Here is a 25,490-nt window from a genome sequence, read left to right as displayed (position 1 = left end):
AGACTGAGACACAGCAGAAAAGTAGAGCAGGCTTTTCTTTTTAGGTAGTAAGATTTCCATGCTCAATCTTTTCTTTACAGAGAATAAATTTGAGGAACTTTTTCGAAGTGCCAGTAGAAATAGTCTATAGTGGGGAATCATCTGAACCATAAAATGAGTAGTAGTAAATTTCAGGGACCAGATAAGGTCCAAAGATGCTAAAAAAAAAAATTAAAAATGAAGTAGCTGAATGATTAACTGTGTGAATAATGTATTTCTTTAACTGTCTTCATTCTCTTTTTTAAAATGGAAAGTGACAAATGAACCTCTGCCTTTTTTAAGATTTTGGAGAAGGAGGGGAGTTCTTCTAATCAAATATGGGTGCCCTCAGTGTAGATGCCTGCATCCTAACCTAGTGAGTCCTGGTGATTCTTTTGGCCTGACCTATCAGTCGCTTCACATGTATATGGCTAGCTCAGCACTGGCTAGGTGTATGCATCTGAGGCTTCAATTAAAGGGTAAGGTAAACTGAAATCCATCCTTTAAAGCCATCTGCAGTTCAATGAGTTTGATATCTGTACTGGATATATTATAAGAAGCTGTTTTGTGAAACTGAAAAAAAATCTGAATCTTTCTTGTGGGTTTATTTAACCAAAGGTCTGCAATACAGGGCCATGCATCTCTGAAAAGGACATACAGTATACCATATACTGTACTCAGACATTTAACATCCAAATACATGTTTTTTATGTAGGTTTTATTAACATAAAAACTGTTATTTTTGTTTGGGGAAAGGTGTAGTGAGTTATTTGGTACCTCAGTACAGTACACTTTTGGTTTCTCCTGTTTCTTGTTGTATGACTGTATTTTAATCAGAAAATTACAGTTTTGGTTATAACTTAATATTCAGTTGATAAGGAAAGTTTGTCGGAATGATCTCATATTTCTATTACTGTGATATATTTAAAATATGTTGGAGGCGAAATTAAAGAACATAGTTGTCAATAGGGCCCAGCTGTCTTGGTTACTGTCGTTGTGTGCATTTGGAACAAATGTCTTCCCCAAAGATCTTTTGAGTTGAATTTATGTAATCACTATCATTAATGATACCTAGGAACTATTGCATAATTGAATAATTGCATCTTCCTTTAGTTTTTTCCACAGTATAGCAGATTTGCCAGTGAAAATGTTCTCAGGAACGGTTTAGACTATTCTAAGACTGTCTGCATTAGCATTACAGTTTGGGTCAAAAATGTGCTTTTAGAAGTGGATCACCCAGTAATTCCCTCATACTCAGCAATGCAACCCAAAGCATGGCGGTCTTGGAGTATGCAAACTGTTTTCTTTCAGATGAAACTAAACCAAGGAGCATGTTCTAGGAGCATGTTTGTGTATACCAATGGATATTCAGTCCACATAGACTACTTTCAAGTAATCCCCCCAAATGTGTTTAATGTAAGGCTTTGGGTCCATACCAGCTGTTTTGCTCCTTAGCGCCCCTCCTTTTTGCTGCACTACTTGCTACTGTAGTATAGCCTGTAAATGCTTAGCAATGTTTTGTAGTTATTCGCAAAGATGATGTTTAAATTAGGACAGCATTTTCTCAGAACTCTCTATAGCACATAAATTCATTTTTAGAAAGATAAAAGTTACTGATTTCAAAGGCTGAAGAGTGAAGTTTTAATCAGGTTGAACATAGAATATGATGTAAATTAACACTTGCTGTTAACTTCTCTGTACAGGTTTAATTAACTGACATTAATGAACTGGTTTTAATGGGCTGCATTGTATCTTGATTACAAAGCGCCTGCAAATGGTTTTTGTGTAATCCGTAAATCTTTCAAAAGGGAGCTAATTTGTTTGGTGTTAGAATATTAAAATTAACCTATTTCAGGATGGAGACTGAAATCTTTGATGTAATTACTAGGAACTATTTACTGCAGCATAGTAGGTTCTTAGCCATTAGTTGCAAATATTTTTGCAACTAAGAGTGACCCAGATTGTCTAACATTACAACAAACCTGAAAGTCTTCGTCACATGATTTACCTTGTTTTAGATTTGTGTGTTGATGAGCATAAACTCCAGCCTACACCATACCCAGATTCTTAGGTGAAACAACAAATTATTCATTAAAATAAAATGGTGCATTGCTTGATGACAAAAATTCTCATTAACTTGATTAAAATCATTCACAAGTGAAATGAAGCTTCCAAGCTTTACTCTCATCTTCATGTAGTTGCCTCTGCTTTTGAAGAATTGTTATATATTTGATTAATTAATTGAAAAAAAAAAAGTGTTCAAATGAAGAGAAATTGCAAAGTTTTGTTCCAGAAAAAGAACTTTGGTGAATACATACTTTAATCGACAATATGAGGACATGAAGAATTTGTGCTGCATTTGTATACAGTATATTGGGAAATATGTCCTACAGAAATTAGCATGTTGTTCTCGTCATCTTCTGTCTCCATATGTCTCTTCCACTCAAAATACAAAAATCAGATGTCTCTTACAATTATGCCATCATATCTATACATTTTTATATAGTCTGTTTCATTCATAACAGCTTTACAGCAGTCCTTGATAACCTTTTTATTGGTATGGAAATTATCTTTGTTTAATTTCCTCCACTTTATGTTAAGGTAGATCTTCAGGTATTTCCTAACATGAAAAATGACTGATATTGTTCAGTGGTATACATAGTGATTTTGTATCTACAAAATATATTTTGAAGTGTTCAAAATATACAGACATCTGAAGTTTTCTCAAATATAGTGGAGAAACAGCTACTGAAATTTTAATGGTATGTTTCTGAACTCTGACTTAGTTATATCAATTTTTCATGAGGTTCTATCTAAAAATACTTTCGTGCTAGCAGTGAATTTCAAGCTTAGTGTGACTTAACGTATACAAATGTTTTATATAATTATTAAAAATCTTATATTAAAAGACCTTTGTGTGTTTAGACAATCTCTTTCCGTTCTTTCTCTCTGTGCGGTGGTCTACTTCAGAAGTAGAAAACATTAATCTGACACAGACAACTGTAGTTTTTTGTGTATCTTGAGAAAAGTTTCTTCTTTATTACTAATTTTGCAGGAGAGGGGAAAAGCTGATCCTTTCTGAAAGTGAGTTACTACACTTTCTATTATATCGTTCATGATGATCTCTTTATGGAAGCGGGTCTTGCTCACTTTTTCCTCTCAAGCTCTGCGAATTTTATTAGTTTTAGTCTCCTTTGTATCTATTTAGAGATTTACCTTGCTTGATTTCTCAGAGATCCAGAGTTCATATAATATGCTGTCTGCCAGTGCCTTTGTGTTTTTCCTGTAAGAATAGCTTTTGAGCCTATTGACAAAATGTGGTATGGAGAAGAGATCAGAGGTGTTAAGTTTGTTTCAGTTTCATGATGCTTGTTCATACATAGAAAAGGAAGACCCTAACAGTGCCCATATCTGAGGGAAAGGAAAAAAGACCTTTAGCCCTTACTCACTGTAGTCCTTCCTTTCTGCCTGGTAGTCTGATAGGTAGGAATTGGAAATGAGCTGTTCGGGGCAGTATAAAAACATGCTGAGAGTTACTGCACTAGAGAATACTGAGATGAAAACCCAGCATTCAGTGCATTGCTTACAAAGCAACTTGTTCAAGCATTGGATCTTTGAGCGGTTTGAAGTCGTATTTATTTGCTTCATGTATTTTTCTTTCTCAGAAAGATATCAAAAGTGTTGTTTGTTTAATAAAAATGTAGAAAATGCTATAATCTAATTCCTGTCGGACTTAATGTAATAAAAAAACAGGTGATGTGTGCTTGCAGATTAGAAGAGACCTCCTCTGTTCTGCTGAGTTAAACAACTGAAATACTGAATTTGTGGATTGATCTTGCAAGTCTTGCTAAGACACTTCACTGACAACATTAGCTTGCTTGTGGTGGTGAAAAATGATGTACTGAATATACAAGTAGTATGTTTAGTGTCCTACTGCATCTATGCCAAACTAGAATTTGAGGGACAACTCAAAGGTCATGAAGACCTTTTGCGTGCATCCTATAATCTGGTGATTAACTGTACGGTAAAAACGGCTTGTAGCAGTTATGGTCTCCGAATACTCACTTGCTACTCCAGCTTTTGTGAATATTACAGTCCTAAAACTTTTTGGGAGCTGTTTTGAAATTCCTTTTTTCCTTAAAGGATCAACAGCATCTTGATGGCAGGGGTTGTGCTGAAGACCTCCAGCAGCAGACACTTGCCTTGTTTCTTCTCTAATTGGAAGATGGCTCAGCAGAGAGTTTTCTTTTTTGTGAGAGAGAAATCTATGTTTCTGGATACAGATCCCTACTTCTTTCTCCTGGTCTTTCTGCAGTCAGATTGACTCATTTCTGTCTTGTTGCTTGTAATTTGGCAAGGCAGCGTTTCACCTTTTGCTCCTGAGAGAGCTGGGTAGGCCAGCTGGTTGCCAGTTCTCTGTGGCAGACTGCTTCGGGAGGTCTCCTTTCCTCCAGCTTCCCCTCCATGAATTTCATTTGCTCTTCCAGTGGGGAAGGAGCAGTTCAGCCAGCACAAAGAACCACGGGGAATAGCTTTTTTGTTGGACCTTTAATTCTGGGCTTATCATGAGGTTAGAAGTTTTTTAGCTATTTGTTTCCCTCCTTTCGTTTTCAGTATTTTAGTGAGCGGCATAAGGAAACAAAATCAGTTGTCTTCCGGCATAATTGGCAGATCAGACATAAACTGTTCCTTTTCTTCATTCTGTCTTGCTGTAGGTTGTTCTACAAGGGACACAATGAGTTCAGCAAAACAAGATCAACCAGTTGTTTGCCAGAGAACTTATATATATATATTTTTAAATTTGACTTCATTTATAATGTGCAAAGTACACATATTCTACATTTCTTCAAGGTATTAAAGATAAAAAGCTAAAAGACACAGTTAAAGCAATCATTTTCTGCTACTTGTCTCCATTATCTGCCAATGCATGAAATGCCATTGGTGTGATACTGTTAAATCATGCTTACTGAAATGTTTAAAAATGTTAGCCTATAAATGACCTTCCTTCCCTCCTGTCCTGGTCTGATTTTTCAATGGCTCCATTATTGTGAAACTAGCAGTAAGACTTTTCTTTTTTACGTTACGTAGTGTTCAGTCACAGATGATTTCCAAATATGCAGCTAAAGGTTTCAGATTTTTGGATTCTCGGAAGACGGTTAGAAGCAGGTTTGCGGCACCACCAATGTTCATTGTGTTGGCATGAAGTAGTTAAGCAAAAAATTACAAAGAATTTTGGTGGACATGCAAAATTTTCAGTAATCAGAAGAAGCATGAAGATGGTAATGAAAACATTATTGTACAAAATGGGGAAATTGTACTATGAGATTATATTGAACAAACTGAGAAATATAGATACAAGTATTATTACTGACTGTAGCTGTATTCAGCTTTAATTTGTTTGCAGGTGTTCTATGATCCTGATCTTTCAATGAGTCTGGAAGGAAACTGGAGAAAAAAATCATGAATGTAGTTATTCCAAATGAGATAATGGAATTTGTGGATCATAAAATTGTCAGGAGTACTTGTTTCAGGAAAGTTTTATACAGTTAGAGGAAACGGACCTCTCAGAGAGGCTTCGTGTTTGCAATATGTGTATGAATGCTCTTGGAGAGTTCATTAGGTTGTGCAGAGTAACCTGTGATGTTGTGCTACTCCCCAGTGAATTTGGTCAAATTGCAAGGAGATTCAGGATTGCTGGTGTTCTCATTTCAGCTTTTAGAAAATAACCTATCATTTCTCACTCCATAAATGAATCTCTGTAATACCTACACGAGACCATTCAGTAGTGCTTCCAGCTGCATTTCAGGCTTTTAAAACTGTTGAGGAAAATTCACAGGTCAGAGGATCAAGTGCTTATCGTTTTCCTGCTAACATATCCAAGCGTGAAGAGACACTGACAGAGGTCAGGTAGCAGAGGTGCTCAGGCAAGGGAGAAAGGCTCTGACATTTGCTTTCAAAAGTGGCACTCAGGCAAGATTGTGCTCTTGTTGCTCTTTTATATCAAGTATGCTTCGTGATGCATCGTATTGATGTGGGTTCCTTTAGCATCTCAGTTGTGACCTAGTGCTAAGTGGAAAGTAATAGAGCTGCTGGCTTGGCAGCAGCAAGTTATAAACTGCTTTCAATATCACATCAGGATAGAATGAGGTCCTATTTTAGCATTGTCTTTTGTGGAAAGCATGCTGAGCTCATACTGTGAAATGAAAATGCAACTCTAAAATCTATAAACAAATGCTGTTTGAAAATGGGAGCATTCTTTCTTCAAATTCAACAATTGACAGAGTTTCGCGCTGCAGCTTTTAGGAAATGAGAGCCGATTCTTTAGAATGACAGACCTCCCATTTCAAACAGAAGTAAGTGCACACTGTACCGTCGTCATCATCACTCTTTTTTGACAGTTGTGACACTTTCCATCTCAGTAGGTTCTATATATACTGTATACCCTTGCTGATATAAAATAGCGAAATAACATCATGAATGCTGTAGTCTCCAATTTTTCTGAAAATACTCAGTCTTGAACTACGACAGCTTCAGGCTCTGCTCTAGTGGTCTGAGTGTCTGTGTATGTCTAATGATGTAATTCCTGGAACATTTCCTACACCCAGTTAAAATGTGGTGAGTGGCTCAAGAGAGAGTTCAGTGAAACATGGACACAAGCAAGGCAATTTGTCAGTTGTGTGGCATTAATTTCCCAATGTAGGCAATTACAGTTAATGTTTACTTGCTGAAAGAGAGTATGTACTTGTGGCTTTAAAAGCTTACAAACTAAGCTGGACTGATGTGTGCAGCAAAAATATAAGTGGAAGACACATGCCATGTGTACCAGAAGATACATGTGATACCTGTAGCCTCTGTTATGCTGCGATAATGGATTGCTATTTCATCAGAAGAATTGTACAGTGTGAATCCTGAAAAGTTGAGCTTGGGGAAGCTCAGTCATTGCATAGGGAGAATGAAGTGTGCGTATGGAGTGTTATCAGTAGCATTTCAAATACGGTATTGGATTGTCTGGTTTGAGAGGAGTTAACACAGAAGCAAATAGTATATAAAATAGGCAAAGAAAAGTCTTGTAAGAATATAAGAGGATGGCTGCCCCTGCCTCATTCTCACCAGACACTGAAAATCCTTGGATGAAAAAAATATCTTGAACCTTGAAAGTGCTGTCCTGAGTGAGGTGGCTCACAGCAGCAGCTTCTGGAGGTGTTCTCTTGCAGAAAGAGGCATGGGGTCTACCTGAACCATGAGTATTTTAAACTTAAAAGAGAAACCACGATGTTTCTTCCATGCATATTTTCATAAATCTAGGGTCCCTTGGGCTAATGCTCTTTTATTATTGAAAGTGCTCTTTCTAGTTGTGGCAGTCAGCTGTCATTATAGGTCTTGAGAAACAGCAGACTGGAAGAAAGGTGGAAAATCCATTTAGGCAGGTTTTATCACCTTAATCTGTAAATGGATGAGAAATAAGAGGAGTAGTACATGATAATATGGCATAGACCTGTGGACTGTGTCCCAACATTCAATCTGCTATATAATTTTGTTCAAGAACAAAACTAGTAAAATATTTCTGTGAAGATGTGCATTTGGAAGAGACAAGCTGGTTAAATGCCTTACTAATACATACATGTCTAAATCTGAGGAATAAATATGCAGAAAATGTTCTGTTGTCTGTCATAAATCACTGCATCTTTTGTATATGCAGTTGTATATAGGAACAGAGAAATGGCAGAATAATTAAATGTTTGTAAGTTCATCAGTTCACTTATTGCTCTTTACTCCTGTTGAAATGAATAGTTTTATGTCTTGCCGGATTTGTTAGAGTAATGTTATTTGCTCTCTCAGACTTAATATTCCCCTCAAATGCAGTCCTTCCTTATCCTTTAGGGAAAAAAGATAAAGATGAGAGAATCCTTCCCACAATCTCGGTTGTATTTCTAGCTGCTCCTAGAAGTTGCTGTGATAATTTTTGCTAGGAACAAAGAGGGAAGCGGTAGCAGCTTGGAAGGAGAGTAGGGTGCTGATGGTCAAGAGGCAGCAACAATGGTCTAAGATGACAAAATAGTAGATACACTGGCTTGACAGTACCTCTGACGGTCAGGTAGTCCAACCTGCTGCTTAAAGCAGGACTGTTACCAACAGTCAGATTGGCTATGATTTTATTTAGCTGTATCTTGAAAACCGTCAAAGATGGAGACTCCACAGCCTCTCTGGGCAGCCTCTTCCAGAGCTGTGCTCTCCTAGTGATGAACACTTTCCTAATGTCCAGCGTGAACCTCCCAAGCTGCAATCTGTGGCTGTTGCCCCTTGTTAGATTGCCTGGCACTGCAAAGAAGAGTTGGACTCCATCAGCTTTGTAACTGCGCTTGAGCTGTAGGCTGTGATTAGATTGCCCTGTAGCTGCCTTTTCCTCCTGACTAAACAAGCCTGGCTCTCTCAAGCTCTGCTTATACGTCATGTACTCTAGGTCCCTAACCACATTGGCATCTCTCTCCTGCGCTCTCTCCAGTTTTTCCACACTCGCCTTGAGCTGGGAAGGCCAAAACTGGACACTGTAGTGTGGCTGTGGTCTCATCTGTGCTGAGTAGAAGGACCTAGTAACCTCCTTTGATCTGCTGACTACATGCCTCCGAATGTAGCCCAGTACACATTTAGAAAGCAGAAAAAAGAAAAAGTGTTTAAGAGAAAGAAAATGTAGCCCCAATGACCCTGAGAAGGTAGTTGTACTGAAGTTTGACCTGAAAATACAGAGAATCACTTAATTATCCATTATCCAGCCACTCAGTTCTCCATCCTGATGCTGTTTTTATTTTTTCCTTTGAATCACAGAATCACAGAAGGGTTGAGGTTAGAAGGGACCTCTGGAGATCATCTAGTCCAACCCCCTTGCTCAAGCAGGGTCACCTACAGCACGTTGTACAGGATTGCGTCCAGGCGGGTGTTGAGTATCTCCAAGGACGGAGACTCCACAACCTCTCTGGGCAACCTGTTCCAGAGCTCAGTCACCCTCACAGGAAAGTTTTTCCTCATGTTTAGACGGAGCTTCCCGTGTTTCAGTTTGTGCCCTGACCCCCCTGTCCTATCACTGGGCACCACTGAAAATAGTCTGGCCCCATCCTCTTGACATCCTCCGTCAAGGTATTTCTATACATTGATAAGATCCCCTCCCTGTCAGTCTTCTCTTCTCCAGGCTGAACTGTCCCAGCTTTCTCAGCCTTTCCTCATATGACAGACGCTCCAGTCCTCTAATCATCTTAGTAGTCCTCCGCTGGACTCTCTCCAGTAGTACTATGTCTCTCTTGTACTGGGGAGCCCAGAACTGGACACAGCACTCCAGATGGGGCCTCACCAGGGCTGAGTAGAGGGGGAGGATCACCTCCCTCGACCCAAAATGGTTTTAGAGTGGGAAATCAGGACATCATAAACTAGTTCAGGCTTTATGTAGTAAATATTGCTGGTAATGCTGCTCAAACCTAATTGCTTGTAAGACATTATACTTCTGCATCTGGGAATCTTCAGAAAATTTTTATTCAGTTTGTTCATGAAGGCATGATGTTTTACTTCCAGTATTACAAAGAAAGTGCTGTCCCATTCCAGAAGAAACTTTCTTTGCGCATTTCAAACTGTTCCTTTTTCCATTTGTACTAAAGTGAAATTTTAACACTCAAGGCAGATTTTTTTGCTAGAGAGATAGCAGAAACCCGGTTTCTGAATGAGTCTGTCTTAGGTTGGTCATTTCCTGAAGGTTGCTACATCTAGCAAGGAACTTGCCACCTGAAACTGAGTTATGGTATTTTAATGGAGCTATAATAATGTATGTTTGCTTGGACATTCTTGTATCTTTAAAGAAAACCAAAGCAAAATTCTGTTACTGCTTGTTGCAATTTAGTAGCATAGTATAGCATATTTATTTCAAGAATGATATAGTTTTAACATGAGGTAACATAAAAAATCATTTATTTCTCTTCTTTGCCTTTGGGGTTGTTTCAGCTGATGTTTCAGAACAAGGCTTGTTCACATACCAATGATCTTGTTTAATAACGTTAAAGTGCTGCCAGCTATTTGTTTTGGACTGTGGATTTTCTAGCTAAATTGTAGAAATTGTTGTCTTGATGAAAAAACTAACAGAAATAGATATACACTGAAACGTTAAACATTACAAAATGTCAATAAAACCGTCTTGCTTAAGACAATTTAATTATTTTTGTTATACCCATTAAGGCCTCGGGAACATAGTCTGTAAGCATGTATGCAAATATTAATGCACACGATATTTAATAAAAAATGTTCGCAATCCATTAGAGTAATTTTGTGTAAATGCAGAAAGCAAGCAGATCTTTAATTTATGACTATATTTTAAACTTTTTTTCATATAAGTTTGACTTTTTTAACAAACACGTTTTTTTCTAGAAAAGAAGGATGTAACACAGAGCTTGGAAAGCTACACAGCAAAATGCCCTGGCACAATGGAGTACATCACTCTTCCAGATGGCCTGAAGTTACCTCCTGTTCCATTCACCAAATTGCCTATTGTGAGGTAAGACTCCAAAATACAATCTTTAAATTTTCCATAGTACCTGTCAAATTTTAAATGATACTAGAAGGATATAGTCTTCTCTGTTCACATAAATTCTTCACAATAACATGAAAAAATGTCAAAATGTCAAATTGGTTTGAGAAGTTCTTAGGCCAAAAAAGAGCCTTTGAGTATAAAATATTTTCCACAGTCTTTAGTTTAAGAAGGAGAGAGAAGTTTATTTTTATTTTTATTTAGCTGTAATTTAAGAGATCCTGATACAATCTAAGAAAGGCATTTTGTAATTGAAGCAGGGATTTAAGGTAGATACATGACCATACTGAAAGTCCAGATGAGTTGGATGCTGTCTCTATCCCCGGAGCTTGGAACTTGGCTGGAACTGACACTTTTTGTAGCTGTTCCTTTCAAGATAGTGTGTTTTCAAGCTGCTCTGTTCATTGCCCTTGTACACTGTTCTAAATCTATGATACTCCTTTTATTTTTATTTTTTTGACATATGTGCCATTGGTTACTAATTGTAGGGTGCATCAATCAATCAATGTGATGAGCAGTATCTAGTTTAGGTAAAAATACAGTATGAAATATTAGAGAAGACAGTCATTGGACATCAATAATGAAAGGAAACTTGTGTCAAGAGTGGATTTTTGGCAGAAAAGTAATTACCGTTCAGAAAAAAATACGCTAAAAGTTATTGAAAAGAGTTTTCAGAGATTTGGGTTCTCCTGGGTTGTCATTGAACACTTCTTGAAGCAAGAGTTCTGGTATCACAAAGAGATGTTTGAACTCTATAAAGAGTGAAATTTTTTATCTTTGGATTACTTTGAGTCTCTCAAATGAAAATGAATGTTTGTTATACTCTATGACCGTGTTCCATGATATAGTTAGTTTTACTATGTGCTCTGTAACTTTTTCATTCTATATGTTACATTTATTGAAGAAAGACTCCAACTGTTTGAAATGCATTTAACACCATAGGTGTGTTCGCATTGGTGATTTACTGTGTGGGAAGTGCTGCTTTCAGAACAAATTTGTCCTGAGTCTTTACTTGAGGTTTGGTTGTGTGTGATCAGTCACACCAGAGGTGTCCCGGAAACAGTGTTTTGTCTTCTGGTAGGAGAAGCTGTGCCTCAGCACCTCAGTGATCCCGCTTTTAAAGTGTACTCGAGGTGGGGAAATTCATCTTCTCGGACGTCTTCCAGCAGCATGTAGGATTCAGTTAACACTGACAAGGCGATTTGGGATGGCTGCACTGAAATCTGCTTTGTGTTGCCCATTCAGGGATGCAGTGAGTGGCAGCTGCTATCAACTTCATTGCTGGAAAACATGCAGTGTGGATGTATGTCCTATAGCCATAACTGGTAGCACCAAATCAAATCCTGGTCCTTCCCTTTGTGTTGCACCAGTTGCTAATCTAGATGCACCCCTACATGCTGTATGTGTACTGCAGCCTTACGTAGGGTGCTGTATCACAATGGGAAAATTATTTGACAGCCTATCTCGAGGATGATACAGATTCACTAAAAGTGTATGTGAACAGCTAAGCTAGTCATCTTCTGTCTCCTTTACGGCCAAGAAACACAGGTAGGCACATTGTTTTCTGATCCAGTTTAGATACTGGCTTAATGATGAGCTGAATCACTGGGATCCATGGATTATATTGAATAATTTTTCATTGACCTGAAAGATGCCAAGTGATAATTTCAGATACCTGTGTCTGTATGTTAGATGACTTCTCTGAGAAATACGTTCTGAAATAGAAGGCATATATTTTTTTCTCCTGAAAATTTTGTCTGAAGTGCTTTTTAGAAATCCTAACGTGGTGAAAATTTTATCCTAGTCCTTTTTAAAAAGTAAAAAAATGAAATTGTATTCCAAAAATTTAAGTTAATTAAGAAAATTTGTATAATCCTTTCTCATACTTGAGTTAATTGATTATAGAGAAGTTAGAGCAATAGCTTCCAAGAGTAACTTATTTATGCAAAATAGTTTCTTTTGAGAACAAGGATGCTGTCAGCCTCTTATTGCCTCTTGCAGTTTTCTGTTCTAGGAATAATCTTAATATTATAGAATGTAAAAACAAAACCACCTTCCTTAATCTGACTGTGTACTGTATCTGACTGTTTTGGTAGTCAGAATAGTTGTAGGAACACAGCAGCAAAGTTTCATTATGAATCTAACCCTTAGCTTGTGCTAAAAGAGCAGCATTGTGTTTAGCAGTGAAGTGTTAAATCCTGAATTAGTCTCAGGTTTAGCTTTTTGCTTAACTTTTAAAGCATGAAGGGGGTGGATTGTATTGGATGTATTCCATAATACTTTCTTCTTCTTCTCCATCTGGATATTGAGGAGACACTGAATTCAAGTCCTGGAAAACTCTGATCAAATCCTTTTCTATACAAGTCAGGCACGCAAAGTCCAGTCAACGCTTGGCAACAGATTGCCGATCTCCAGTGGGAAGGCTCTGCCTTGCTTGGAACGTATTGTGCGCTGAGAAGGGGACGGGCACATTATGTACATTATGCTGGCTTGCCTCTCCTAGGCTGCCGTTTGAGAAATTGCTCAGCATCCAGATGCTTGTATTTCTGTTGCCAGGTTTCACTGACCTGGCCGTGCTTGGAGTGCCGAAAATATTTGAAAATATTTATTTGACAGTTAAGAACTGCTGTTTGTGCTCTCCCCTCCTTTTCTTGTTTTTCACAAGTTCTATAAAAACCATAGTGATAACAATCAGTAGTCTGAGAAAATATTTAGTTGCGTCTAAATATAAAGGCTGCAGTTACGTCTGCCCAGCAGACCTGCTGTAGTGTAGAGCTGTGCAGCTGGCTGGAGTATGGCCAAGAGTCTTGCTGCAGTGCTCTTTCAGCTAAATCATGGTAATTTGTGGGGGCATAAATTGTAAATGTGTAGAAATGTGGTTTTGGTCAGTGCTGAATAACAGAAGTTTACAGATCAATCCCTGCTAGATCACTTTAGAAACATACGCATTCACTGATGATGATGACTTCTATTTGCTGTTGGCATTTTATGGTTTACTAGTTTTTAATCCATTTAATATGTGGTAGTAGTTTTGTATGTGGGTTTCTTAATCAAAATACTGTGTCAAGCAGTCAGATGTCTTAGTGAAATGCCTTAGATAAACTTATACAAGCAGTAAAAGATATTAAGACTTGGCAAAGTCTTTATATGCCATTACTTATGTCAACTAGCATTCAGTGTAGAAAAGTCCTTTATTTAAATATTTACTCCTGGTATTCCATATAGTCTACTTCATAACTTTTTTTCTACCAAGTCTTTTAACTAGATATCTGGTCTGTTATTGGCTTGCTTTAAATATTACTGCATTTTTATGTATTTTTGTTTAGCCTTTGGAACTTTGCTGGGTTTTTTTCTTTTGTCATTTCAAATACTGTGCTGCAATCTGGAAAACTCCTTCATGAATCTTGAATTCTTTTGATGAAGCTTCAAAAGTTTGATTTTGTTGGATTGGAAAATATTTCATTATAGCATACTGTGAAATCATCATCTAGTATTTTCTCAAATACATAATAAAAGAATTTATTGATTTTTTTTTTCTTTCTATATCAGTCGATGGACTATTAGCATTTAATAAGTTAGCCAAGTTAAAACTTCTTTTGTTGCTAACATACTTAAAAGAAGAAAGATTTTTCTTCCTTTTCACCACTGATGACTTTATACACCGCTGATGTCCTTATACATATTTCACCACTGATGACTTTACCTCACCACTGATGTCCTTATACATTTTTCTTACCACTTTAAATTTACTTTAATTGCCACTGATTTTTCTTTCATCTGTTTATTTAGGTATAGTGCTTTTTTTAAAAAAATACTTCCTCTCAAAGTAAGGTTCTTTTAAATTAAAACAATGTTTTTCAAGTAAAAGATTTTGCTCTTCTTGCCAGCAAGTGAAATTATTTTGAAATTCCTTATTGTTGCTTGTTTGAATTCAGTAGGGCTAGGACTGGAGGTAGAAGACTTAATTTATGCAAGTTTTCCATTCAAAGGAATTAAAAAACATTACTGTATATATGGTTTAAGAGTATTCCCTCCACAGCCATGCATTAAGATTAAAGACGTTAGTTTTGTAATTCAAACAATATTTATATAATAATGATGGATGAGTCAAAGCACTTCTATATATAAAATGCCCCTTTATTAACAGTTTATCTAGTTTAACCTCAAATGAGTATCATTTGCATATTTTGGTTTAAATTGCATTCTAATTTGTATCAAAATCCTATCAGAAGAGTTAACACATTCATTTTAACATGTGAAATATTCAGGAATCTGTCATAGTTTCTCTTTATTCCTCCAGCTCATTGTCAGTATTTTCACATTTGATTGTGATGCTGGCACTAAGCGTTGCCAACAGATAATGTATGGATGTGATTTATTTCTTGTTCTGAAATACTTCTGATGTTCTCTAATAACTTCTTATTAAGTGTTTTATGTCACTGAAATAACATGTCTTTGTGTTATTACTCTTACATCTTCATTATTTTTCTGCAGTGGCACATTATCTTGAATGATTTGGGTAATTTTAAAAATAAATTGCTCTCTTACATGTATATACCTTTTATTAGTGGGATACTGATTTGTTTGGTTTCTGTAACTGTTATTCATTGTGCTGAGTTCATGGGTTATTTCCCAGGACTTAAATTATTTTCACCTTCTCATTAATGATTTAGGGTTTTGAAAATAAGTATACTTCTATAACTTTGGTAAGTGAAGGACTTCAGTTATATCCTGTAAATGATACAAGGTTACTTCAGCATGTAAAAGAACTACTTATCTGCATTTTAAAAGGAAGGCACTTGATCTTAATTTGTGTTTCTGTGACCTTTACAACTGAGAAGGGCAGGTTTCTTTCTTAGTACTCCAGTGCTGTTGTCATAGTATTTGAAGAACTTCATAAAACATGAAAACTTAATCATGTACTGTAACATTTATAACCTCTTTGGTTTATAATGGCATTATAAAAGAATTCCAATGAGATAACTTTTACTGTAGTAGATGGATTTGGGAAAGTGGGGAAAGAAGGAAGTTAGTCCATGAACAGATTGTGGTTTTCTAGGTTTCATGTACCTGGCTTCTTAATTGCTTTCAAAAGTTTCCTATGGTTTTAGTTAGACTCTGTTATAGTTTGGTACATGCCTACTATATAATTAAGTATCATTTAGAAGTTTACTTCTGGAAAGTTTTTTTGAGCAATGTATTTCACTCTTATTTGTCTGTCTCAGTGTGGTGATATCTCTTAGCAATGAGCAAAAATTGCATGTTTATTCTATGAGAAATGTTCTTTTTTCTTGAAAACCAACTTGTGAAAAATTGATGATTTAATCCTTGAGTGATTATAAAGGCATTTTCTTGTCTCTTGTCATTTTTTAATAAAAAGTATGAACACTTTATGCTTAATAGAAGGTAGTGAAAGAGGTATGGTACTACGACAGAGTGGTGTCTCTGTTCACCTTTTATTTCTCCTTTCTTGACTCCTTCCTGTCTCTAAGTACTTAGGAGTCTTCCGGGCTTTTATAATGCTACTACTGTTATTAAATATCCCCTGGTTAAATGTCCACTGCCTGCTCTTATTTTGTTTGTTTAGTCTCCAGTTTCCCATTAGCATTGAAGGACCGGTGGTTTCCTTGCATAAGGATTGCATAGGGATTTTGGTGTAATAAGGATGTAGTCTAATAAATCATCCTTTTCTTGTCTTGTTTGTCTTACTTTCTGTTTTTTTCAGCAAGACCATATGGTATTTTGTTCCTTCCAGAAGCAGCTCTGTGCATTTTAAGTGTTTTAAAATCTGCTTTATTCACCTTGGAGAACTTTTCGTTGTATTACATTGACCAATGAAATTTTGTCTGTCTTCTAGTTTAGGCTTAAGTTAAATATTCAGTCACTTTCTGTGCTAGAGTTATGGAGTATCCATCATTTAAATCACACTTAGCTTGAAAGCTAATAGTTGGGCTTCAAATCACTGCACTTGCTCATTTTGTGCTTGATGGTTTCTAAAGAAGTTTATTTTATATTTTTCCTTTGGTATTTGTTTCCTGATAACTTTCTGAAATTTTTCTTTATGTTCCTTGGACTGCTGTTATTTTTTTTTTTATCCCTGGTGTTTATTTCTTATTTTCCATTTCCAGTATTTTAATCAGTACCAGAGTGTCATATGGTATTTACCAGCATCATGATTATTTAACATAATCATCTAAAAATATTTATCCTTAACAGATCTGTGAAGCTCTTGAATCTCCCCACCAGCCTTCGACCTCACAAAGTGAAAAGTTTGCTTGGTCAGAATATGTCAACCAAAAGCCCCTTCATATATTCTCCAATTATAGCGCACAGTCGGAGTGAAGAACGAAATAAGAAAATAGGTAGGAATATTTTACAGTATTTTCAGTCTTTTTGTTATGTTGTAAAATGTTTTCTCAGTCAAACTGAAACTCAGAACCTGAATGTTGCTTTCTTGTATTTGAATTAATCAACTAGCTTGACATGGTGAAGAAGCAAAGCTTTGGTCTCCCAAGTGACTTTTGAACCCACGGGAGAGTTTCAGCCAAATTCAAAAGGAGGGTGAAGTCTTATAGCTGATAGAATTCTTTTTCAGAGGGTATAAAGTAGTGGTATTTCCTTCTCAGATGAAGAGAAATGAGACAAAACTTCTTCTTACACATTCTGTTTGGCAGCAGCCAGCTTGGCCACTTCTGAGGAGCTAGTGCCTGAGCTCGTTGTCGTGTTGCGTTTTTCTCTTTTCTGATGGGGGTATCGTCATGGACGTGAAGAAATTAGGATGAATGAGCTGCAGCTTCAGGGACAAAGGATGCAAATCCATAGGAAACTGGATTGTGGTAGTTCATCACCCATAGAAAATGTTTCTCTTTTTGGTTAATAAATTGGGTTAGATCATTGGGTTTTTAAAATTGGTTGTCAGTTTGCTATCTCTTACAGGAAAAAAAAATGTACCCAATAGATACCCATTCTGCATTACCTTAAACTCAGAATGATTAATTGTTTAGTCAGTTTTTCTTAAAGATAGTTGAGCAAAAATCCAAAAAGCCTATAAGCAATATTTAGGACACTATAGTAATTTTCTGTTAGAAGATTATTTAATTTGTTATAAAGCACTTAAGTCCAGTAATTATGCTACTGGAAAGACTGAAAAGCTTGTTTCAAATGCTGGATTAAGTTACAAATATTGGTATTCTTATTTGTTGCTTTTGTGCATATCAAATGCGTGATACTACTTAACATAATCATTAGCATCAGCACAAAAGGACTAGTGTGGAATAGAATTGCTTGTAGGAACTTGAATACAGAAATTTGCAGAATAGTGTTTATGTTAATTTGGCTCATTCTGTAACTTGGTTTTTAGTAATGTCTAACCACTGATGGGGGGAAGAGTAGGAAAAGAGTGGTTCGAAATGTCATCAAGGTTTCTTAGATTTTGTGTGTCATGCTTTGAATTGTTAAACACTAACATTTAGCAGATGAACATCACTGAAATTCCAACTAGATCCTCAAATGGGTACTCCAGGCACAAGTTAGCAGAAGCTTGCGGATGGGACAAGAGTGTGTGCTCCTCAGCACCTGAATTTCATTTGCTGCCTCCTCTTCCAAGCGCGAATGCATGTGAGAGAGACAGGGAGTGTTTTCTGATTCCTGTCCTCTCCCTTTCTCTCCTTCCTTGTAGTATATTTGTGAGCTACATTGTTCTCCAGGGCTTCTTTTCTTCCTTCTTGCCTCTCTCTTCCCCTTCCCACAGTCCTCGCTCGTCTATTTTTAAAACTTAATTTGCTCTAGTAGTGTAGCAACGGTTTGGCTTGTTCGTCTGGATTGTATTTGGCTTGCAGAGCCTGTCGTTGGAGCCTGGCTCTGTGATTCCTCTTTAACGCACGGGGCTCCGGTCTTTCTCCACACCATGTGCTGGGTTAGCTGTTGGACTTAACTGCCTTTGAGGTGGACCCATGGTTAAGAGGATAACCTCCACCTTAAGGAAAACGCACACATTTTCTAATTTGTCTTATGATGGCGTGTGCTTTCAATGAGTTGTTGAGACATGAGGGATTATGAAAAATGCAGAGATACGGATTATTATCTGGCAGTCTCGTTGGGCATGATTTAGTGCTGCTTTGCTGCAGTACTTTTTTTTGATTTCACAAGATGGCTAAGAAAGGATAAGAAATTAAAAATGTATTTCCGTGGGAACAGCTTAACATGTTTTTTTTAAGGAAATGGTATTTCTTTGGAAAATGGTTCCCATTTGTCTTTTTAATTTCTTAAAAAAACCCTCAATTCATGATTAAATTTTTAACATTTAATCTCTTAAGCGTACCTTGTCATAGTTTTTTGTTAAAATAAAACCGTATTGCTAATCTTGTCAAATAGTTATTTTATGTAGTATTCGTGTTCTTTCATGAATACAGAAGGGAACCTGTATTTTTGGAAACTTCAAATTAAGGTTTGGTTATGTTCTGTGTGTGCCATAGGAATTTTATAGCATACAGGGCAGTTTCTTCCTTTAGGTTTTATTTAGGCCAAGGAGGTGTTTGAACTGCTTGTGATCATGTGAAGTGTTAGTCTTTTGCCATATAAACAGCATATATTCACTTTTAAAATAGCCTCTAATGTTTAATTCAAACTCTCACAAACAAAAGGACATGCAGAACAAGAACAAGTACTTCCTTTGCAAGAAGCTGAACAATTTAACATACTTTCAAACTAATCAAAATATTTTTAAGACATATATACAATTTATCACTGTATGGATACATTTAAAAATAAACCAGCAAAATAATCTGCCTTTTTCCATTACGGATAGTAGTGTGTATTTTTCTGCTGTTCTAAACGACTGGTAGTTCATTGAAGATTTTGCAGATAAACTTGGCTTATTACCTGGTGCATTTTGTATCGACAGTAAGCCGTATTTCGGATAAATCATTGTTGCAGCAAGGGAGATCAAGCGTTGCTGACAACAAAAGGCAAACAAAGCCCTTTAGAAAAAGTCTTAAGAAAATACTTTCAGCTTTTGAGTTTTCAAATTGATAAGCTTTTCTGATTTGAAACAATAAATTGGATTATTATATTCTGGTTAAATTGCTTTAATACTATGCTTGTTATGAGAAATAAGCCCACTGGTTTTTGACATAGTTAAAGTGATTTGTGTTATAAAAAGCTGATAGTCTAAAGCAGCAAGAATGCATAATATAGTTCCATTACAAAATCTTGCAACTAATCTGTCATAGCTACATTACAGCTTATATAAATACAGCTGTTTACCTAGGACCACATAACCCAATTTTATCTTTCTGTTCAAAAGCTTTTTCTCCCAGGGAAGCAATTCTTTAACATTGCCCTAGTGTCCTTTATATAGCATAGACAGACCTTCTCCAAAGCAAACCAGAGGCAAGTAGCAAGCGTGTCTTTTTTGGTGAGGAATAGTTATGTTTTTCTGGGGGAACGATAAGACACAATGTATATTATTTTTGCTTAGAGATAAATCTTAGTAGTTTTGTAGGGAGGTGTTCTGCACTGAGAAAGGGGTCAGAACCACAAAGATGAAGAAAGCAGCCTAGAATCGGTTCGTAGTGGAAGAAGTTTGTGTCTCTTTAGTTTAGAACAAAACTTAGAATGATCAAGCAGTGAGTGTCCAGCATGTTCTTCTGGTATCTCACTTTGCCAGAGTCACTTTTTATGTAGTTGTATGTTTATATATTGGATGCATTTTCGAAAAGGACGTTCTGATTGTATAGTTGTCCTTCTAATCTGGAAATTACCATAGTTCACAGTCACTGAAGTGCTTATCTCCATTGAAACAGCTAGCTGTAGTGGGGGTTCAGTGCTTAAATATCTTTGAAGCTCTGTGCAACTGCTCTTTAGAGGAATAACTGGTAACACTGATTCTTTTCGGAAGTGGAAAAGGCGTAAGGCTTTTTGAATGCTTATAAGCAAGCATATAGATAAAACCTCTACCAAACATCCCATACAATTGTGCTTTTGATCATTTTGTTTTAATCAGTTTTCATTTCCAGGTTTCATAGCATTATAACCTGTTCGTATCTCAGAATATATGTTTTTAAATTCCACTTGCATGAATTGGAGTTAAACATTTGCATTAAGCACATCTCCCTTGGGCTGTCTAATATTGCTTGCAAAATGTAACCACGTAGTAAATGTTTATGAATATGTAATTAGATTACAGACAGTTTTAATCGTAAATTACAGTCTTAATACAGGACACTTCTAATATCCTTCTAAAAAGTATTAATAAAGTTTGTTAAGATTATTGATTAAACTAGTTAAAAGCTAATCCAGGTATGTTATAGATTAACTAAATCAGGACCAGCATTTAATCTATTTAATAACCATCTTTAAACCCTCTTTTGTTTATTTGGACTGTGGTTGCTCAGCTGGTAGGGAGAATATTATGACATTTAGTTTAAAGCCTGAATGTAAGGTGCATGCGGTTAGCTATGAGAAATCTGGAAGATAGACAGTGGCTTCTGGACTGAAAAGCTTGTGAAATGCTGATGTAAAATAATCTTTCTGCAGTGAATAGTTCCTCAGAAATTGCATCTTTGCTGTTGACCTCATTTCCTTAAATTTCTCACCTCCTTAAAGTAAAAAAACAAAATTTTAAATTTGAGAGGGCTAAGTGTCTTTAAAGCTGAACCTCTGTCACTGAACAATGGTAGTGAAATATAAATTGTAAATACAGCCTATTTCCTAATCTCTGCTCTGGTCCTTTCCTAAGTGTTTTAGAGATTATTAAATAATTTGCTTTATTGCTGAAGTCTCTATTTTGTGAATCTCAAAAAATACATATCAGTAGATATACATCTTAGTGTCATCCTCCCCTTCTGCAGCATTTCCCACACTTACTGTTTCCCACAGAAAATTAATAGGAGGAAACTGAGGTAGCATCTTGCTGTTGAGCAGTCTTTTTCTTCTCAAGAAGTAAATAAAAGAACTTTCTAAATTCCTATCAGCTAAGTATATATGACAATATGTTTCCATTACTGTTAATTTCCTCCTTCCTGTATTATTCACTCCGTATCTGGTTGCTTTTTATCTGAGTCTTGATTATACAAGATGATGTGTAGTCTGTCCCTAAATCCAAGTATGCAAGCTTTAAGTGTTTAACGTTACGGATGTGCTTGAGTAGTACTTTGAACTGATGCCTGAGTTAATTTTGCCAATGTGATGTTGGCACAATGGGGCTTTGGAATGCTGCAGCCGTATTAATGGATGCTTCTGGTCCTTTAACCCATCACTCTGCCCGAGATTTATAGCTGGTGTCCCTCAATGCCCCTCAGTGGGGACTTGGGTTGTGGCAATTTTACAGGGATTTTAATTTAGAACATAAAGATAATATAGCAATCTGACAGCTCAGCTGATGCTACTTTTTTTTATAACACTGTCATTGGGCAATTCCTGTATTAATTTTGTGTATTTGGTATAGATTTCCAGTGGGTCCAGGGAGATGTGTGTGAGGTTCAGCTGATGGTGTACAACCCTATGCCTTTTGAGCTCCGAGTAGAAAACATGGTATGTATCTTTCTAAATTTTCCCTTTTTTTTCCTGAAAAATTTCCCAGTTCTTTTCTAAGTTGAATGTTCAAATACGGTTTTCTGTATATCACATAGTTTAAAAATTGCTTAAGCCGGTATAACCTCGGTTTAGCAATGCAGTAGTGTCAATTTTCTCCTTATGTTTTGTGGTGGTGTTGAGGTATTGAACTGAAAACCTTTGCCACTCAGAGTGTTTAAAAACTTTACTGTTACTTACTTGTAAATCAGTTCTGTACCTCCCTGTGCATTGACTAGAACTCATGCTGAATAATTTAAATATACTGGCTTTCAAGCAATAACCATATCCTGAGATGTAATGATTGGTGTATTCTTCCTAATGCAGTTTAGAAATCTGCATTTATCATAGCTATTCAAATTCTGGTTTTGTCTACCCTTTTAAAAACTAGGGATTAAAATAATTAATTCTAAAAAGTTGTGCTTTTTAATGGAAACTTTAGCTTGTGGATCTGCTGTTCCCAAAGGTATATGTTATTTGAAAATACAAGAATGTACAGTGATCAGGAGGGAGGAAAAAAAGGCTAAAATACCAGGCGGGGATATGAGGTTAGAAGGGAATCTCTTGGTCAGGCTCAAGCCTTCTACTCCTTCAGGCAAATGTATGGTATTCCTTGTGGACAGCTCATGTTGTATTCTGGAACAAACTAGGTTGTTTTTGTTCTCTTCATACCGACTAGAGGAACTTCCTAAAATTGTGATCCCTTTAGTGGTTAGAAATCTCTAATTGCCAGTCCAACTTCACATTCGCTCACTGCTAATCAAGTGTTAAATAGTTTTACCCTTTTCCTGATATTTAATATTGTTTTAAAAAATAAATCATGTCTTTCAGAGCCCATCATTCTGTTTGGCTAAGTGAGTCAGGATATATATATATTTGCTTAGTATTTTTGATTATTTATTAATAGGTCTATTGCAGTGGCTAGTCAAACAGTTTGATGAATAACTAACTGACTCATATGCTGTATATAAGAAAATATTTTTTCCCTTGGGACCAAACACACTCAGAGGTTGTGTTTATAGCATAATAAAATTCATTTTTGGAAGTTACCACACTGGTTACTTTAGCAGTGTTTTATCTAACACTCAAGGAACTATCCCAATTTGTTAAAAGCGAATAGAGACATTAATTGTAAAGTAGTATCTCAAAGGCAACTCTATAAAGGAATTAATTTATTTAAAGAAATTTTTATTTATAGTCTAAATTGTATCATGTAACTAATAATGTAATTACATACTTAAGAAATTGGTATTGGATAGCTTATCCCTAGAATTTCTCCATGAGGAAGTGTGTGAAGGCTTGCATACAGTTAAGAACTACAAATACAGTTACTTACATGGATGTGTGCTCCATGCATCCACTTCTGAGCTCCCAGTACAACAGAAATCCTGATGTACTGGAGTGAGCCTGGCAGCGTGTTACCAGGGTGGTTAGTGTGCTGGAGCATACGGCTGAGGAGGAGAGGTTCAAAGAGCTGCATCTGTTCAGTCTGAAAAAACGAGGACTGATGGGGGATTCGTACTGGTGCCTTCAGCTACACGATGGGGAGGTGCAGTGGATACAGAGCCTGACTCTTCCCAGGGGTGCACAGTGTAAGGGGGAGAGTTGATGAACGAGCTGCAGCAATGGGAATTCTGATCAGGTATTAGGAATCCTTCTTTTTTTTTTTTTTTTTTTTTTCTTTTCCACCCCTGAGGGTGGTCAAACATGGGAACAGATTGCCCAGAGAGAATGTGGGGTCTGCATCTTCAGAAATACTCAAAACTTGACTGGGAAGGACTGTGAACACCCTACTGTAACAGCAAAGTTAGCCCTGTTTTGAGCAGTGGGTTGGACCCGAGGGCCTCCAGCATTTCCTTCCAGCCTAAACCATTTTCATGCTATGAGTTACTACTTTATCACAAGAATAAAACCTTTTGTTTTTATTTTAATAATTCAAGGCACTGTTTAATATTTTAAAGTATTTTGGTTTATTATTAATGTGTACTCATGCCTGCAGTCTGCATGCCTCCTTGTTGTCTGATTTCTCATGACGTGTCACCTTCTTTAATATTATTGTAGACTCATAGAGTCACTTTCTTAGCGGTCACATCCTTTTCTGGCATTCAGCGGCAGTTTCGGCTCGTCTATCCCATAACCTTATTCTGTGCCGCAGCACCTTGCCTTTGTGGCGTGACTGTTCCTCAGCCTTGTTTTCGGTAACTGGCAGCCCTGCGCTGCATTCCCCTCTGCTCGGTTCCCTTTGTTCTTTCCCCCTTTCATGGCATTCATCAACGTGCAACTCTTCTGAAATCAATAGTCTTATTTCTTTTCCACTCCTTATCCCTTTCAGTCATCTTCTGGCTTAAGATTTGTTGCTGTCCGGGCTCACTTGTTTTAAGTTAACTGAACGCTGGAAGCATCAATCCAGAGTTTTATCATGATGCTTTCCTAACGTGTCTTTCTGTTCGATATGGCTCAAAGTTGTGTGGGTAAACAACTTAGTGTTGGAACACAGCACAAGTTGGTAAGCAGAGTAATTCACCACCGAAAGCCTTCCCCACGTTTTTTTCCCCCTCATTTGAAGTGTTTATGTCAAGTTTGTGTAGTTCTGTTGAAGTATGCTTAAGGAAAAATAATTGAATTTGTGGGCTCGATATTAAAACTGTGGAGAGGTGACTTAGTGATCGGTATCATTGACATGATGAGCTCTGTACTCATTGAAAAGTTGCGTTTTTGTTTTTTTTCTTCGTTCAAAGCTCTTTGTGCTGATCTGCCTTCTTCTTGCTGTTTTTTCCCCTTGCTGTGTGTGCTGTGTCTGTGGTTTGGGAGTCTATTTAGATACCTGTTCTTCACATGTGTCTCTCCTCTATCTTTTTCCATATCATGCATTTCTTTTGATATAGTGGACACTCTAATCCAATGAAAGGTGCAATTTTGTTCGTACAATAACAATTAAAAATGTTTAACCAGGGAATATGGAAGTACCTAGATCCAACAACTATGTATGTTGGCCAATAAAGCGAAGTAGGTGGGATCATAGATGTAATTAGAGAGAATGCTTAATAAAGCTTAGCAGGTATCTCAAGTCAACATAGTGAGAGAGATACAAATGAGCCTAATTATTTTGTCTTAGATGGATTAGAATATTTTTGCTATCCTGGTGATGGAACCAAAGAGCAGCTTTGATGTATATCTGGAAATAAGTGCATATACCACTTTTCCCCAGGAATATTAGTTTCTGTTTGGATTTGTTCACATATACAAAGGCAAGCCTTCGGCTCTCTTATAGTCACTAAGCCTTTTTTGTGCCCAGGAAAGACTAGCCTTCAGATTTCAGGCCATCAGAAAAGTGCAG

General features: G+C 36.7%; 1 protein-coding gene across 4 annotated transcripts in view; it reads left to right on the top strand.

Annotated features, from left to right (window-relative positions):
* The window catches only part of TRAPPC9 (trafficking protein particle complex subunit 9), a 455,157-nt gene that overhangs the window by 35,412 nt on the left and 394,255 nt on the right, over nt 1-25,490 (top strand). For all 4 annotated transcript variants that reach the window (XM_064507900.1, XM_064507899.1, XM_064507902.1 and 1 more), the window contains 3 exons: nt 10,423-10,549; nt 16,799-16,944; nt 22,029-22,114. In XM_064507900.1, coding sequence (XP_064363970.1) covers nt 10,423-10,549; nt 16,799-16,944; nt 22,029-22,114 — 359 coding nt within the window. The remainder of the gene's footprint in view (nt 1-10,422; nt 10,550-16,798; nt 16,945-22,028; nt 22,115-25,490) is intronic.

The sequence above is a fragment of the Dromaius novaehollandiae genome, chromosome 2, assembly GCF_036370855.1.
Source record: "Dromaius novaehollandiae isolate bDroNov1 chromosome 2, bDroNov1.hap1, whole genome shotgun sequence".
Classification (NCBI taxonomy): Eukaryota; Metazoa; Chordata; class Aves; order Casuariiformes; family Dromaiidae; genus Dromaius; species Dromaius novaehollandiae.
This window is presented reverse-complemented; position numbering and strand designations above follow the sequence as displayed.